An 18,553-nucleotide genomic window follows, 5' to 3' on the forward strand; every position below is an offset into this window, starting at 1 on the left:
TTCTTGCCATACCACAGCCAATAGCAAGGGCCCACAGTACTCTTTATGTTACGTGTATTACTCTTGCTGCATTTGTACTGTGCCCTATAAATGCCATTGCTTGCCCATATTACACTGATTATACTGGCCCTACGACTTACCTTAGAAGAAAGATTCAGGAAAGACAAACCTACGTTTCTAGCATTTGTAGACTTGGAGAAAGCTTTTGACAATGATGATTGGAATACTCTCTTTCAAATTCTGAAGGTGACAGGGGTAAAATACAGAGAGCGAAAGGCTATTTACAATTTGTACAGAAAGCAAATGGCAGTTATAAGAGTCGAGAGACATAAAAGGGAAACAGTGGTTGGGAAGGGAGTGAGACAGGGTTGTAGCCTCTCCCCGATGTTATTCAATCTGTATATTGAGCAAGCAATAAAGGAAACAAAAGAAAAGTTCGGAGTAGGTATTAAAATCCACGGAGAAGAAATAAAAACTTTGAGGTTCGCCGATGACATTGTAATTCTGTCAGAGACAGCAAAGGACTTGGAAGAGCAGTTGAACGGAATGGACAGTGTCTTGAAAGGAGGTTATAAGATGAACATCAACAAAAGCAAAACGAGGATAATGGAATGTAGTCGAATTAAGTCGGGTGATGCTGAGGGAATTAGATCAGGAAATGAGACACTTAAAGTAGTAAAGGAGTTTTGCTATCTGGGGAGCAAAATAACTGATGATGGTCGAAGTAGCGAGGATATAAAATGTAGACTGGCAATGGCAAGGAAAGCGTATCTGAAGAAGACAAATTTGTTAATATCGAGTATAGGTTTAAATGTCAGGAAGTCGTTTCTGAAAGTATTTCTATGGAGCGTAGCCATGTATGGAAGCGAAACGTGGACGATAAATAGCTTAGACAAGAAGAGAATGTTTTGAAATGTGGTGCTACAGAAGAATGCTGAAGATTAGATGGGTTGATCACATAACTAATGAGGAGGTATTGAATAGAATTGGGGAGAAGAGGAGCTTGTGGCACAACTTGACTAGAAGAAGGGATCAGTTGGTAGACATCGAGGGATCACCAATTTAGTATTGGAGGGCAGCGTGGAGGGTAAAAATCGTAGAGGGAGACCAAGAGATGAATACACTAAGCAGATTCAGAAGGATGTAGGCTGCAGTAGGTACTGGGAGATGAAGAAGTTTGCACAGGATAGAGTAGCATTGAGAGCTGCATCAAACCAGTCTCAGGACTGAAGACCACAACAACAACATTACACATCCGTCAAAACAAACATTTAAGTTGCCACTGCTCCGCGTTTCGGAAAAAGATCCTTTGTCTCCGCACTTTTGCATATCCAAACCGCCGAGTACACACAACCAACGACACCAATCGTCTCCTCGCGACTCCCAGCTGCTACTACATTTGGTGCGCTCGCACGCCCAGCGATAATGCAATTTATTACACTCTTTGACTATAGCTTTTCCCTGACTAGGCCAGCGTGTCTACTTACAAAAAATTATCGTTCCATGGGTATTCTCTTTCTTAAATAATGTTCAGCTCAGCTAATAAAGCAAACTTCGCAAAACACGTAGAAACTGTATGATCATCCACAGAGTTGTGGTGTTACAAACTCCTATTCCTTCCACTACAACCACGATCCGTTTATTCAATGAGCATTAAACTTTTAGTTCCCATTGCATGCTGAATTAACCGTTCAATATCCTCATATATTTTCTCTGCCGTTTCGTCTTCTGCTTGTGACGTTGGCATGTATACCTGAACAATTGTAGTCCGCGTTCATTTCCGGTCGAATCCTGTGAACTGTTCACAGTATGCCACTGACTACCCTACCTTCCTATTCACGAGGAGTCCTACTCCATCAAAATTCTTACCATCATTTCACTTGACGGGCTTTCACTGTATCTAGACTCAACTTTTGTATTTCCCTTTTCAGATTTTGTAGCTTCCCTACCTCGTTCAAACATCTGACAATCCAGGCTCCGCCTTGCAGCACGTTACCCTTTCGTTGGTTACCTAGTCTTGTTTTCAGAGCTACTTCCCCCTTGGCTGTCCCCTCCTGGAAATCCGAATTGTGACCTAAACCGAAATCTTTTTCCAATGGAGAAATAATTACGACACTTATTAAGTTAGAGGCCTCATGTCCTATGGAAAAGGTAAAAACTGGAGAAGAGGTAAGCTGAGTTTAGCTTCCACTGTTCTGTTCTAGAAAATATAATCAAGCTTCAGTATACCATTTGTTACGTCAAGTAACTTCATTTTATTTTGAAAGGATGGCCGACATGGAATGGAACGTGGAAACGCTGAAAACGGATCATCTGAGGGGCACTATACTCTCCCAGTTACTGCACACCGTTCGGAGCATCACAAAAGCCATAGATGAGAGGGTCATATGTTACGTCGGAAGAGCTTTACGTCTGCTGCACGTTAACGGAACCGGTGAGTAGGTCCATTATTGTTAAAGAGAGTTCAACGTTGTCTTTAAGGTATGGCATCAAGAAAATCTCGCCGGCCGGAGTGACCGAGCGGCTCTAGGAGCTGCAGTCTGGAACCGCGCGACCGCTACGGTCGCAGGTTCGAATCCTGCCTCGGGCATGGATGTATGTGATGTCCTTAGGTTAGTTAGGTTTAAGTAGTTCTAAGTTCTAGGGTACTGATGACGTCAGATGTTGAGTCCCATAGTGCTCAGAGCCAGCCAAGAAAATCTCGACTAAGATGATGGGCCTGCGTCGGAGCTGACAACAGCACCGTAATCAGAAGTACACTGGGAACAGCAAAGTTAAAAGTAAATGATAAACCACACTGGAAGAAAAAAATCAAAACCTGCAGATAACGGGACTGCACGTGAGGTACCTATCATGCATAATAATAAATCAATATCTGCACGTAAAGAGCTTGCGCGTGAGGTACTTATTGTGCACAATAATAAACACAAACAATAAGGAGTAATTTCAGCTGACGTCCGATAAACACGTCAAACAAAAAATTAACCAAACCCCAGAAAAATTTACAATTCCTGTGACGGTCAGTGGAATGAGAAATGGGGCTGCAAATGCGTGTGCTCGCTGGCTCTCATTATCTAACTCAGAGATAATATCCAGCCATTAAGCAGCCAAACACACGCGCTTAACACCGGTTAAAATGCATAAATAATATAATCTCGATGCTGCTGACCGACAAGTACAAATGTTAGCCAGGATACAGTCTAGAAGGTTGAAGTCGGATAACGAAAGGAACGCGTGTGTTAAGTTTCTTGAAACTCACAAATTTTTGTTCATAACTGAATACAGTTCACTGGTTGTGTCTTCCAAACAGTTACGTGCCGTTTTAATTTATGCTAGAGCACCCAGTAGTGATTACCGAACATGTTATAAATTGTAATAAAAGTTGTTGGCTGCTGAAGAACATAGACTGATATTTAGCACATCGATCAGTTCGCTAGAACACGTCCTAATTCCGATGATCTAAAGTTCACTCGACACTAGCTCGAATTCCTAAATGTCGGCTGCCACAGTATATTCCAAGACCCAACTGATTTAAACATAGTTAAAGCCCGTGGCACTGCTTCAGAATCAGTCAACAACATGCACAGCAACAACCATGCTGAACTGTGTATCGAAGTCATATGCATTCGTCACCTGTTTCAGAGAGGAACCAACAATTTCAAGCAGTTTTGTACGATCGTGAAGCTTCGTTTTTGGAGTTGTCTCCCCCCCCCCCCCTCCCACCCCTTTTATAAACTTCAACTTTTTCTTCTGCAGGATCCTTTCGCAGACTTCTTTTCATATTTCCGTAACAGGTTTTGAGCCTGTCACAGGATCTTATGGTCACACCTGAAATTAAATAAATGTCATAGTTCCCGGTACCCTTAATTAATCATATATTATTTACAATCATGAGTCCATTTTTCATTCTGAGGCTCTTAATATATAATTTCAATAAAATCTAAGCTCTATATATGGCTGTTTTAATTTCAGTTGGTATGGTACAGTGTAGACTTTTATCTTAAGAAAACGACACAGAGCTAATTGATGAACCTATGCTAACAATTTTCAACAAGAATGCTTATTTAGCTAAACTGTAGTATTGCAGAAGATTTTAAATCTAAAACAAACAAAACAATCCCTACCGTAAACGTACACAGCCCTATGACACGTATTTCGGTGGTAGGCCAATAACACTTCCCAGCATCAAACAAAGAGCCGGAAAGCACTGAGACGGATTAAAAACACTGTATACCGTATCCCATACTTAAGATGAATCCAGAACGTTCATTAATTTATGAATTAACTTACCAGGACTAGAGTCTAATTGAGCCCCCACATATGACCACATTGCATGTTCTCTTTTGAACTGCAGCCGTCAATTTTTATTTTTTTATTTTCCAGAACAAATGCATTTGCCCCATCAGTTCAAGACGTATAGGTATCTCGTACTTCGAGAAATTAGGCGTACTTCTTTTCTTTCCCATTTTCGCCAAACAAATGAATGTACTAGTACATAGTAGCGCAGTAGGTATAAACACTTCAACTTGTTGACGAAAATCGCGGAAGTGAGATCACGTGACAAAGAAGTCACTCACCAGCAACAGTCCGTGTAATTTCATGTCTGTAAACATCTGTCACAACCTGGGTACGCTCCACTGCAATATACTAAGTCTACCGCGGTCAAATGCGCGTTTGGCTGACGACGGCTTGCTGTCCAGTGATTAAGGCTGCTGCACCGCAGAGACAGTTTAAACGCTGTTGACTCTTCGTAGTGATCACGGGACTTGGGCTATCCTGGTTCCTGACTGGGGTTGGTGCACTCGGCCGCATGTGGCTTATATTACGGTATTCTTCTCTTTTCCTGGACATTTGTATACTTTCTACTTTCGTTTATCTGTTGAAGTATTTCTTATGATACTCTATGTTTCTTGACAGTTACATTCCTTGTATCTATATTTGCCTGTCTAATTTCTGTGCTTGCCTATTTAGACACGTCTATCCCCCTTAAACAGGACTACTTATTGTGGGATTCATCGTCACAATATCTACAACATTAGAGAACTTCAAATAGGACTCGTTATTCATCAGTAGTCCAGTGTCATACTTGTTTTCACACAGATTCTCTTAAGCTTTTACCTCTGTTCATCATAACTATCAGAGTTTAGTATACCTGCTTTTAGGTACTTCTTTCAATCCAATATTTGACTTTGGAATCGCACCACGATGTGATCCAGTTGGAATATTCCCACGTGTCCATGCCTTTTCCATATATTTCTCCTCCTCTTAATATTTAGGAAGTGTACTTACCAGTGCCGTCTAGGGGTAGCTGTTTGATTAGTAATGAAAATGTCCTCGGGTCCAGGTTCGAAAAACACCACCACTTAAATTTTGAACAATAATCGGCTCTGGCGGCCGAAGACTTCCGGCTTAAGAAGTCACCCTCATTCTGCCAACGGCCTCGTCAAAGAGGGCGAAGGAGCGGATAGAGGTTCAGGACAATCTCTTGTCCTAGGGGTGGGAAACAGCCCCTCAAGGGGGAAGAATCAGCAATGATCAACAGTATGAGGATGCAGAAGGCAATGATAACCACTGCATTAAAGAAACGTAATGTGTATCCACAGGACATGTGGCCTGTAATTGAAGAAGTGTCATGATGACCTCTCCATTGGCAAAAGATTCCGGAATAGCCTCCCAATCGCATCTGCGGGAGGGGACTGCTAATGGGGAGGCGACAATGAGGAAAAGACTGAATAATCAATGAAAGCATAACGTTCTACCAGTCGAGCTGTGGAATGTAAGAAGCTTGAACGTGGAAGGGGAAGTAGAAGATCTGAGAAAGGAAATGCATAGCTGAATGTAGATGTAGTGGGGGTCAGTGAGGTGGAAAGGGAAGAAGACAGGGATTTCTGTCCAGATCAGTATAGGGTAACATCAACAGCAGCTGAAAGTGGTATAACGGGAGTAGGGTTCGTTATGAATAGGAATGTAGGGCAGAGAGTGTGTTACTGTGGACAGTACTGTGATAGGGTTGTTCTTATCAGGATCAACAGCAAATCAACACAAACAACGATAGTTCAGGTATACTCTCCGACGTCGAAAGCTGAAGACGAAGAGATAGAGAAAGTATACGAGAATGGATATTGAAACAGTAGCGTACGTAAAGGGAGATGAAAATCTAATAGTCATGGGGGACTGGAATGAAGTTGTTGGTGAAGGAGTGGAAGAAAAGGTTGCAGGAGAATATGGGCTAGGGTCAAGGAATGAGAGAGGTGAAAGACTAATTGAGTTCTGTAATGAATTTCAGCTAGTAACAGCGAATATTCTATTCAACGATCACAAGAGGAGGAGGTATACGTAGAAAAGGCCAGACGATACGGGAACATTTCAGTTAGATTACGCCATGGTCAGACAGAGGCTCCGAAATCACATACTGGACTATAAGGCGTACCCAGGGGCAGACATAGATTCAGATCATAATGTAGTTTCGATGAAGAGTGGGCTGGAGTTCAAGAGATTCGTAAGGAAGAATCGATACACAAAGAAGTGGGTTATAGAGGTACTAAGGAAAGCAGGAATACAAGTCGCTGAGGAATGGAATAAATAGGAAGTGCAGGAAAGCTAAGACGAAATGGCTGCGAGAAAAATGTGAAGAAATCGAAAAAGAAATAATAGTTGGAAGGACCCACTCAGCATACAGAAACGTCAAAACAGCCTTTGATGAAATAAAAAGCAAGAACGCTGACATTAAGAGTCCGACGAGAATTCCACTGTTAAATACGTAGGAGAGCCGGGTAGGTGGAAAGAATACATTGAAGGCCTCCATGAGAGGGAGCACTTGCTGGTAACGTGATAGAGGAAGAAACTGGAGTCAATACAGAAGAGATAGCGGATCCAGTATTATAATCCGAATTTAAACGAATAAGGCAGAAGGGATAAATAACATTCCATCAGAATTTCTAAAATCACTGGGTGAAGTGGCGACAAAACAACTATTCACCTTGGTGTTTAGAAGGTATGGCTCTGGCAATATACCATCTGACTTTCGGAAAAATGTCATCCACACAATTCCGAGGACTGCAAGAGCTGACAAGTGCAGAATAATCGCTCAATCAACCTAACAGCTCATGCATCCAAGTTGTTGACAAAAATAGTACACAGAAGACTGGAAAAGAAAACTGAGGCTGTGAAAAATGAAGATAAATTTGGTTTTAGGAAAGACATAGCCACCAGAGAGGCAAGTCTGACGTTGCGGTTGATAATGGAAGTAAAACTAAAGAATAATCAAGACGCGTTCACAGCATTTGTCGACATGGAAAGACCGTTCGACAGTGATAAATGGTGCAAGATGTTCGAAATTCTGAGAAAAATAGGGATAAGCGAGAGTACAAGAACCAAGAGGGAATAATGAGAGTGGGAGAGTGGACGACCAAGAATGAAGCGCTCGGATTAAAAAAGGTGTGAGACAGGGATGTAGTGTTTCGCACCTACTGTTCAATCAGTGCATCGATGAAGCAATGATGGAAATAAAAGGAAGGTTAAGGATTGGAATTAAAATTCAAGGTGAAAGGATTTCGGTGGTCGGATTCGCTGATGACATTGTTATCCTGAGTGGAAGTGAAGAAGATTTCCATGATCTGTTGAATGGAATGAACAGTTTAATGAGTACAGATTATGGGTTGATAGTAAATCGAAGAAAGGCGAAAATCATGAGAAGTAGTAGAAATGAGAACAGCGAAAAAATTAACATTGGAATTGATGGTCACGAAGTAGATGACGTTAAGGAATTCTGCTATCTAGGCAGCAAAATAAACAATGACGGCCAGAGCAAAGAAGACATCAGAAGCAGACTAGCAATGGCAAAAAGGGATTGCTGTCCAAGAGAAGTCTACTACTCTCAAATGTAGGCCTTAATTTGAGGAAGAAATTTCTGAGAACGTACGTTTGGAGGACAGCATCGTCTGACAGTGAAACACGGTAGTCAGAAAACCGGAACAGAAGAGAATGAAAGCATCTGATATGTGGTGTTACAGACGAATGTTGAAAATTAGATAGATTGATAAGATTAGGAACGAGGAGATTCTGCGCGTTATCGGAGAGGAAAGAAATACGAGGAATGCACTGACAAGGAGAAGGTACAGGATGATAGGACATCTGTTAAGACATCTGGGAATGGCTCCCATGGTACTAGAGGCAGCAGTAGAGCGCAGAAACTTTAGAGGAAGTCAGAGATTGGAACACATCCAGCAAATAATTGAGGACGATGCTACGTTGAGATGAAGAGTCAGAAGACAAAAAAAAATTGCTACTGTCAAACCCATATTCTTCCCTGTTTTCTATTCTTTCCCCTACTACCACGCTACTGTCACACATGATACTAGATTTTTGCCTCTCTCATACACTAAATTCCACGTTCAGTGTCCTCAGACGCTCTGTGTCTTCGTCCCCTGCTTGTGACGTCAGCATGTATACCTGAACTGTTGTTGTTGCGATTGGTTTGTTGCCGATTCTAGTGATAGTAATCCGACCACTCCGCTGTTTACCGAAACTCACTCTACGCCCTACCTTCCCATTCATGACGCTATTTTGTGCTGATGTCGATATTAGCCTACGTTCTGCTGAGCATAAATCCTTATTTCCATTTCACTTCGCTGACCCCAATACATCTAGGCTGAGCTTTGACACTTCCTTTTCAGATTTCCTAGCTTCGCTAACACACTCAGACTTCAGCTATTCCACACTCAGACTCGTTTCGTTGGTTATCCAGCTTTTTCTCGACGTCACCTCTCCCTTGGCTGTCCGCTCCGGGAGATACATGTCCGGCACATTTCCGGAATATTTTGCCAACGGAGAGGTTATCATGACGATTTTTCAGTCATAGGTGATATGTCCTACGTATTATATTAAGTGTCTTTAATGAAGTGGTTTCCGTTGTCGTCTGCATACTGACGCCGTCGATAACTACTGATTCTTCCGCCCTTTAGGGACAGTTTGCCATACCGATGGCAAGACGGTGCCTTGCGGCCTCTCCAACTAGGTTGTTAGAAGAACGAGGGGTAGTGTTTGTATTGAAAGTTTTCAGTCGTATTTGGAGATCATAATTTTATTTTTATGGGGATCATTGATGAGGGGACTTAGATGAATATGACACACGTCAAGAATCTTATAGACCGTCTTCGTCTTAAAATTGAATTCATTATCGAGAAAGGCTAGAGGTGGTATAATAGAATATTTTCGTGATGACTCGTAAGAGTGACTAACTTTTCATCCAATGCGGCTACAGTCAGCCACGAAGGAGACAGTTTCTTGGGCTTCTTCTTAAGTCTAACATGGAATACTGAGGAATGTTACTTAATCTTGAATTTACAATGTGCACATAATAATAATAATAATAATAATAATAATAATGAAAAACTGTAGTATTAATTATTTCAGTCCAGTAAAATCGTGATATGTTCACGTTCCTTTCAAAACGGATTTAGTTTGTACTATCAGAAATACGCAGCAGCAACACCAAGAGAACTGAATCTAGAGAAGAGCTGAAATTGTCAGCGGCAAGGAGGAGTCACAGGCGACGTCTATGCGGCTATCTGGACACGCTGTGGCGGAAACTGGAAGTTTTACCATGACAGACCAGTCTGATATTTTTCAAATTTTGTCAGTAGTTCGTGTTATAACGGGTATTAAATTATCAAACTTTCATATCATTCAGACCTGACATCCAGCGTCATAAACACTCTGTGAACGACTTCTTCGAGAATTTCTCGCCATCTTGAAACCCATGCTTTGTCAATTCACGAAGATTGCTGACTAGAGGCCGAGACGAAGATATACTTCCTTCTACAGCAGCCCAGTAAACTGTATGAATGACAAATCAGGGGACGCGCTGGTCACTCGCCGATTCGTACATCCCTCAAGATGTTTATGATGTGAGAGGTCGTGCACTATTCTGCTGAAATATGTCAACTGGAACCACTCACATGAAGCACAGGGTTTATAATTCTTGGCATGTACTGGCGAGCGTTCAGCTTCCGTTTGCCAATTTCGAAATCGTTCCTGTTGTCAAATCCAATAGCTGTCGACACCACGAATCTGTCAGTATCTTGAGGGCCCCTGTGTGTGTGTGTGTGTGTGTGTGTGTGTGTGTGTGTGTGTGTGTGTGTGTGTGTGTGGTTTGAGGTTTTCGGGTGCTAAACAGCGTGGTCATCAGCGCCCAAACGCATAGAAACAGGAACACATGCGATGAAGGGACGAACAGCGAACAAGGAGAACGGCTAAAAGACACAGGCCTGACGCAGTTCCAAATCCTCTTATGCAGAGGCAAAACAAGAGGAAAATAAACGCACTAAAAAAGGAAAGAAAACACAAGGAAAAGAGAACAGAAATCGAAGTGAAACAAGTAGGTTATCGTGACTGGCGGACCTCTCACCTAAAACCTGGGTGAGCCAGTCACCCAGCAGCACATTAAAATCCTCTCCTCAAAATCCGAGGCAACAAATTGGACAGGACACAAAACCGTAAGACCTTAACCACAGTCGTTGCGTCGTCTTGCAAAATAGAGGGCAAATCCGGTGGCAAGGAAACCACCGCCCTGACGTTTACCATCTTTGATGCCGAATTGTTTGCGATCTTGCGGGCATTGGAGCATCTGTTCTGACTCCCTGAGTGCCCTTCAGACCATGCAACACTTGTACCCAGCGGATACGGTCGTCTAGAACATCCATGACGCCCTACTCCACCTGCAACGGCAGGGGAAGGAGGTTTCCTTCTGCTGGGTGCCGGGGCACGTGGGTATTAGGGGAAACGAACTGGCGGATGTGGCTGCCAAAGATACATGTTCCCTCCCTCAAGTTGTTGAATGTGGCGTCCCCCTCCATGCTGTTACCTCCCTTTTGCGTTTTCGTGTTATACGTCAATGGGAAGAGGAGTGGCTGGCAGTCGGTGAAAATAAGCTGCGTTTGGTCAAAGCCACCACGCGGCCATGGCGTACGTCCTATCTTTCGTGCAGGCGGGATGAAGTTCTCCTCACTCGCCTCCGCATCGAGCACAGTCTCTTAACGCATGGTTTTTTACTCCGGCGGGAGGACCCCCCAATCTGCAGTGCTTGTGGCGTCCAGATTAGTGTCCGCCACATTTAACTTGACTGTCCTTTATTCTCTGACCAGGCCTTTCAACAGGTCGCCTATGGAAAAAGCAGTTTTATCTGGACCTCCACAAACACAAGTGATATCCAGCATAGGACACAGAAGAACGGCGCTCAGTGTCCCAGTTTGGCTCTACACCACGCGGGTCTCCGTTGCCTGAGGCGGGGTGTCAGCGGAGGTCGAGGCACGGTGACTCCGGATCTCAGTCCAGCCTCCGTTGACCTGGTGCCGGCGGTCAGTTGTCTCCTCCCCACTCTGTCGCCTCGGGGCCACCTCGTCAACACAGGTTCTGTGGTCACACATCTGTGTCATGTGTCGGTGTGACGTTTACAAATCCTTCTTGTCAAAGATTCGACCTTTCTCAAGTTCAGGGAGATGGCGTTAAGCTGAACGTGCTCGAACCCTGGACGTTCCGTGTTGAGATCTGCCCATGAACAGTTCCAGCAGCGTCAGACACACAGTGTCATCACACCACATTTCATCTGTAGGACCTGCCGCAGTGGCCGAGCGGTTCTAGGAACTCCAATCTGGAACCGCGCGACCGCTACGGTCGCAGATTCGAATCCTGCCCCGGTCATGGATGTGTGTGATGTCCTTAGGTTAGTTAGGTTTAAGTAGTTCTAAGTTCTAGGGGACTATAACCTCAGATGTTAAGTCCCATACTGCTCAGAACCATTTCATCTGTAAGAGTCCCTTCCCTCCGTACTGAAAATAGTGAAAGTAATGTCGCATATGGATAAGCATTCGATCAACATATCCCACAGACATAAAGTTACTGACATAAGAGTTTGGTAACGTTAAGATTTCCATGCTGTAATTCTTATCATTTCTAACAGTACGTATAAATTTAGTTTCTAAACGTAAATTCTGCTTTCGTACTCACTGTAAGCTGATGATGACAGAAAGTGAAATCTGTGTTTCTACAGAAATCTGATCTGTTAGGGAGTTCACTAGTATATCGTCCATCTTCTTGTCCAGCACTCGAAGCCATCATGGCGGTACACCGGGATCTCCTCTCCAACAACTTGCGAGACGCTGCGCAGCTGTTCTCACTCGGTGCGACGCACCTCTCACAACTGGTGGTTCCACTCGCGTTCGAACACATGGTAAGTTGTGTTTTTCCCGCTCTTTTGAGCTGTGTTATGTGTAGCAGGGACGAGAAGTGACACACACTATCTCTTGTTAAGTGGTCAGTTTCCTGATTAATTTGCCTCACACTGTCGTTTCCTTTGCCTCTCCGACTGTAATGTTCAGTTCGTTCACGAGCGCCGGCCTGTCTCTACGTCTCTAATCCTCGTGGGGTCATTAGACATAGAGCACAATCCCAGAACGTTAACTACAGCGAAGAAAGTCGTCTGTATAGTTTTTCGTATTTTACAATAATTTGGGTAACTTCGTATCACATCCTGCTTAATGTACGTAAACCTATTGCCTGCGTGTGCTTGATAGCTTTCCGGGAATTACGCCGGATAATATTGTAGAAACCGCACAATATTTCAGCGAGACAACTGCCCGCCATCTTCAGGTGCTACGCGCTAGCTCGGTTGGTCATGTGTTGTATGTGGTCCCCCCCAGAGTAATTTCCGGTCCATCCAGACACCGAGGTATTTGACTTTCTCACGGAAACGTATTGGGCGTGCATGTAGTGTTATTGGTCTGCAGTATCGGTGTTTGCGCAGTTGCTTCGGTCTTCTAGTGATCAGAACGGCTTCGCACTTGTCGACGTTTACTCTGACACGCCATTTCTCCAACCAAGGCTCAGCCACTCTGAGTGCAGTCTGTAGGCGTGACGTAATGTTTGATGGTTTCCAACCTTGCGCGAGGATGGCTGTCATACGCGTAGATTGCCATCGTTGTGTTGTGTGTGGTTGGGAGATCGTTTATGTAGAGGATAAACAGTAGGGGCCCTAGGATGCTTCCCTGGGGTACTCCCGCGTGTATACCGTGTCGTGTTGATTGTTTTCCCTGCACGTCAGTGTTGAAACTTCTGTCTGTGAGGTGTGAGTGTATTAGACGCACCAGCCCGTCGGGGAATCCCGCGTCGCTGAGTTTTCGAATGAGGCCGTTGTGCCATAGACGGTCGAAAGCCTTTTCGACGTCCAGGAACACCGCCCCTCTAGCTTTGTTTATGTTGAATCCATGTGATGTATGTTCAACGACCCGTAAGAGCTGTTGTGTTGTGGAGTGGTGATTCCTGAAGCCGAATTCCTCCGGTCTCAGGATGTCATTTGTTATGCAGTGCCTAGTGATGCGTTTGAGAATCACCTTCTCAAGAATCTCACTGAGCGAGCTCAGTGGGGGAGGCTGTGGTCTTTCCCCGGCTTCCTGAACATCAGGACCTTGGCCGTCTACCAAAAGGCGGGGAAGTGTTGGTGTTTTAGTATGGCATTCGTTATATGTGTTAGGTACTAAGTAGCTTTATCCGTGAACTCCTGGAGGACACGGTTTTGAATGCCATCATGACCAGGGGCTTTCCTAGCAGCGGAATGCATTATATCCCAGGAGACTTCGGCTGTGCTAGCATGTGAATGTCGTTGCGCGATGGTTGGGCTAGAATGCGTGTAACCTCTTGGTCAGTAGCAAGTGTGAACACTGGATCTGATGGTACCAGGTTCGGTGTAAATGACGCTGCGAGTGTGCGGGCCATTAGTTCTGCTTTCTCTTCCGCTGAGTATGCAGGTCCGTCAGACCCTTGAAGCGTTGGGGTGTATATTTTCTCCCCGATGAAGTGTCGGGCTAGTTGCCACACGCAAGGTCGCGCGGTGTCCAGGCTTCAAGTTTTTGGTTCCACTGTTGTGTTCTATGTGTTTGTATTTTATAGTGTATGATGCCCTGTGCCTATTAATGTGCCGTTTGAAGTACTGACGCCTGGTCCGCTGCCATTGTCTCCTGAGGCGATTTCTCATTGAGATTAGGCCCAGGATTTCCTGGGGCAGGGGCGCACTGTGTTGTTGTGAAGTGCGATCAGGTATGGTGCCTGCCATTGCGTCCTGGACGGCGTTAGTGAGGGTTTCAACTTCCTCGTCAATTTATGCTGTTTCATTAATTTCGTGTATGGGTGGGATGTGGCTATCGAGCGTTTCCTTGAACGATGTCCAATTCGCACGCCCGCAGTCCAACATCTTGCGTTGACCCGTGTGCTGCAGTGTTTCCTCAATGTACAGTATTACAGGTTGACAGGTTGGCGGTTTGAGGGCATATCGTTTTCAACGGCAACGTTGAGTGTCGATGTAATGCCCTTGACGAGGGCCAGGTCTATCACGTCTGGCCTGTGACCCCTCTGATAGGGAATGTGCGTCGGTTCAGTCGGCGTTAGTATAATGTAGTTTCTGCCTAGTGAATGTTCGTACAGTTTTTTGTCGTTGGGATTTCGTATGCGTGAATTCCATTCTGCCGGCCGCGGTGGTCTCGCGGTTAAGGCGCTCAGTCCGGAACCGCGCGTCTGCTACGGTCGCCGGTTCGAATCCTGCCTCGGGCATGGATGTGTGTGATGTCCTTAGATTAGTTAGGTTTAAGTAGTTCTAAGTTCTAGGGGACTGATGACCACAGAATTTAAGTCCCATAGTGCTCAGAGCCATTTGAACCATTTGAACCAATTTCATTCTGGGTGTTTTGCGTTCAGATCTCCAGCGACTATTACTCGCGATGAAATGTTGAGTAGTGTGCTGATATCGCGTGTTGAAATGCCTACAGGGCTGTTGTATACCGATATCAGTGTGGTGTTGGCTCCGTTGAACTTGACCCTGACGGCCGTGGCCCCGATTTTTTCCAGTTCAGGGAGCTCTTATGTTTGTGTGCTCAATGTCTTTGTGTATGACGATTGCAGTTTCACCTGCCACGGCGTTGCCCGGTCGGTCGGTACGATAGACGCAGTAGCCAGGAAAGTTTAATTGTTTGTGCGGTTTAAGATTAGTCTCGCTCAGTAGGGCGACAAGGGTTCCCTTGCGCTCCATGAACGCGGCAAATTCTGCCCTTTTGTTGTGGATCGAGTGCGCATTCCAGAACAGGATCTGTGATAGTGTGTGCGGGTTTGCTTTATGGGCCGGGTGTGGTATATTATTCATGTAACAGTGTGAAAGAGTGTTGTGATGGCAGTGTGTATGACAGCCCAGTATTGCCCGAGTTCGGTGCTCATGAGCTGGGTGATGAGTGTAGTGACGGCCGTCAGTACCTTGTTAAGGATTTGAACGGTCGTGTGCCGAGGGAATAGTGTTTCCAGTATTCCCCCAGGTGATGTGTTGGTGTTGGGTGTGGCAGCCTGAGGTGCTGTTGTGGAGTTAGCGGCCGCTTGTGCCGGTGTTGGTCTCTTGTTAGGAGTGGCATTTGTGTTTATGTTTTGTGACGGAGGTTGTGGCTGAGAAGCTCGCCAATTTATATGCTGACTTTCTAGAACAGCGCAGGCGCCAACTGGGCATAACGTTATGGAAGACCAATCGTAGACAGCGTCGAATACCAGAGCCCTCTGCTGGAGGAACGGGTCGCGGTCTGCGAAAGCGCGCCGCGGCGCGGGAAATGCGGCCGCGAGCGACGGACCCCGTTCGCGCGAGCGATGTGTTGGCGCGCGTTTTAAGCATCTGCTCTAAGGCTTCCCATGCGTTGACTCGGTGCAGTTGCTAAACTGCGGCTGACGTGTCCTTAGTGCCGCCAAGGCTGGCTCCCAAGCTTTGCTCAGGTGAAACCCCGTGTCTCTGTTTATTAGGTCACTGCTTATACGTATTTCGACCGCCTCTTTGATGATGGAGTCCCAGTACGTGGAAGCATGAGAGAGGATCTTGGTTTCTTCATAATTCATGCCGTGTCCCGTGTCTAGGCAGCGTTCAGCAACCGCAGATTTCTCTGGCTGACCCAACCTCGTGTGAAGTTTATGTTCATCGCACCTGTCATTAACCGTACGACACGTCTGGCCAATATAAGACTTCCCACATTGCACGGGACCCGTTTCTCCAGCAGAGGGCTCTCGTATTCGACGCTGTCTACGATTGGTCTTCGATGACGTTTTGCCCCAATAGCGCCTGCGCTGTTCTAGAAAGCCGGCATATAAATTGGCGAGCTTCTCAGCGATGCGACAGTAGCACCTGAAGATGGAGGCAGTTGTCTCGCTGAAATACTGTGCGGTTTCTACAATATTATCCGGCGTAATTTCCGGGAACCTATCAAGCAGATGCAGGGCCGGGAAAGCCTCAAACAGCACATCTATTGCCTGCATGTTTACTGGAGGTAGATCTAGATTCAATGATTTTATCTCAGTATCTGCGAATTTGTTTGTTCGGAATCTGTTGCACCCAAGGGAGTGTAGGGGAGAAAGGGGGTAAGAGATTACATAGCCAGCGTAATTACAGTATTTAATAATGTATCATATGAACAATCTTTTTCCCTGATATGGATGTCATAGAAAATATTCTTATCCATCGTAACGAGCATTTGTAATTTAATGGAAATTCAGCTGCTAGGGCCACTCTAGGAACACTCATTTTGTTTCGGCTGCCAAGAAATGGTCTACATTCGTGAAACATATTTGCTTACTGGTAGCAGTCCTATTGATATCATACAATTCAACTCTTTAATGCGATGAGGTATTCTCGTTTGAAAAAAGAAGAGGAATCTCTAAATTCAAAATTGTTGAGGCTTTCGTGACCACTTGTTGACAAACTGCCTACTGGCTTCTGTCTCGGGTTCATCGGCCGACGTTCATCTGATGATTTTTCTGACGTTTCGCCAGCACGAGTGGCTGGCATTGTCAAAGCTTCACCCTCCATTGCTGGTGGTGAACTGGAGCCGAGCTCGCGGGCGCAGGCTTTATGTACCTGGCGCGGCAACGTCCGAGGGCTTCTCCGCGGTCATTTCCGGTGCGGTTCTCCTCTTGCTACCTGTGACGGTCGTTCGCTGCAGTTCGGGAAGCCAGGATCCGTTTACCTTAAGGCTTTCCTCTTTCTTGTTCAAATTGTTCGCGTGTTTTTGTATTTCCACAGCTTCTCTGAACAAGCGCGTGTGATAGTGCTTCTCTACAGCCAGAACTTCCGTGTCGGCGAATTTTATTACGTGGTCGGTCTCATTCAGTGCGTGCTCTGCCACGGCCGATTTCTCCACCTGCCCCAACCTGCAATGTCGCTTATGCTCTTTGATCTTGGTGTTAATGGATCGTCCAGTCATTCCGACATAAACTTTTCCGCATGTGCAAGGAATACGGTATATTCCCGACATTGCAAGTGGGTCTCTTTTCTCCTTCGCCGATCTAAGACACTCTTTGATCTTCCTTGTCGGTTTGAAAATCGTCTTTACGCCATGTTTGCGCAATATACGGCCGATTCTGTCCGTCACTCTGGGAATGTAGGACAGAAAGGCCGTACCCGACATTTCTTTTTCTGGTTCCTTACTTCGCCGAGTGTTTGGCTCTGTTACACTTCTAATATAATTTGTGGAGTACCAATTGCTCCTCAGGACATTTTCCAGGTGTTGCATTTCTCGTTTGAGGTGTTGCGGCTCACATATTCGTCCTGCTCTCGTTACGAGCGTACTAATCATGCCTCTTTTCTGGCTCGGGTGGTGGTTTGACAGTTTGTGCAGGTATCGGTCCGAATGTGTCGGTTTTCGATACACACAGTGTCCCAGGTTTTCGCCGTCCCTTGTGACCAACACATCTAGAAATGGCAGTTTTTTGTCCTTTTCTACTTCCATGGTAAATGTTATGTTGGCATGGAGGCTGTTCAAGTGTCTTAGGAAGTCACCGAGCTGTTCTTCACCATGGCTCCACACCACGAGAGTATCATCGACGTACCTGTACCACACCTTAGGTTTGCAAGTCGCCGAGTCCAGTGCCTGTGCTTCGAATTGTTACATGAAGAAGTTGGCCACCACTGGACTGAGAGGACTACCCATGGCAACGCCTTCCAGCTGTTCGTAGAAATCGCCATTCCACGTGAAATAGCTCGTGGTGAGACATGCATGGAAGAGCTTTCTGATGTCTTGCGGGAAAATGGAACCGATGTGCTCCAGAGCGTCACTGAGTGGCACTTTCGTAAATAACGAAACAACATCAAAGCTGACCAGGATGTCGTTTGGTGCAAGTTTCAGTTTCTTCAGCTTCTCAATGAAACGTCCTGAGTCCTTAATGTATGTGTCGGTCTTCCCCACGTGTGGCTGGAGCAGAGAGGCCAAGTGTTTCGCCAGTTCATATGACGGTGATCCAGGAGCGCTAACGATCGGTCTCAGTGGAACGTTGTTCTTATGGATCTTGGGTAATTCATACAGCCGAGGTGGTAGGGCTTCTGTGTTGCGCGGGTTTCTCTGTATGTCCGCCGGCAGAGAAGACTCCTTGATTAATCGATTCGTATTCCGTGTGATACGCTGCGTCGGATCTGCGCTTAGTTTTCGGTACGTCGTCGGATCTAATAGGTCTCGGATCTTTTGCTCATAATCTTCGGTCTTCATTA

General features: G+C 45.4%; 1 protein-coding gene across 2 annotated transcripts in view; it reads left to right on the forward strand.

Annotated features, from left to right (window-relative positions):
* The window catches only part of LOC124777368, an 87,021-nt gene that overhangs the window by 26,996 nt on the left and 41,472 nt on the right, over positions 1 to 18,553 (forward strand). For both annotated transcript variants that reach the window (XM_047252751.1, XM_047252750.1), the window contains exons 2-3: positions 2,268 to 2,434; positions 12,102 to 12,229. In XM_047252751.1, coding sequence (XP_047108707.1) covers positions 2,375 to 2,434; positions 12,102 to 12,229 — 188 coding nt within the window. In that variant the 5' untranslated portion in view covers positions 2,268 to 2,374. The remainder of the gene's footprint in view (positions 1 to 2,267; positions 2,435 to 12,101; positions 12,230 to 18,553) is intronic.

Source organism: Schistocerca piceifrons, chromosome 2, assembly GCF_021461385.2.
Source record: "Schistocerca piceifrons isolate TAMUIC-IGC-003096 chromosome 2, iqSchPice1.1, whole genome shotgun sequence".
Classification (NCBI taxonomy): domain Eukaryota; kingdom Metazoa; phylum Arthropoda; class Insecta; order Orthoptera; family Acrididae; genus Schistocerca; species Schistocerca piceifrons.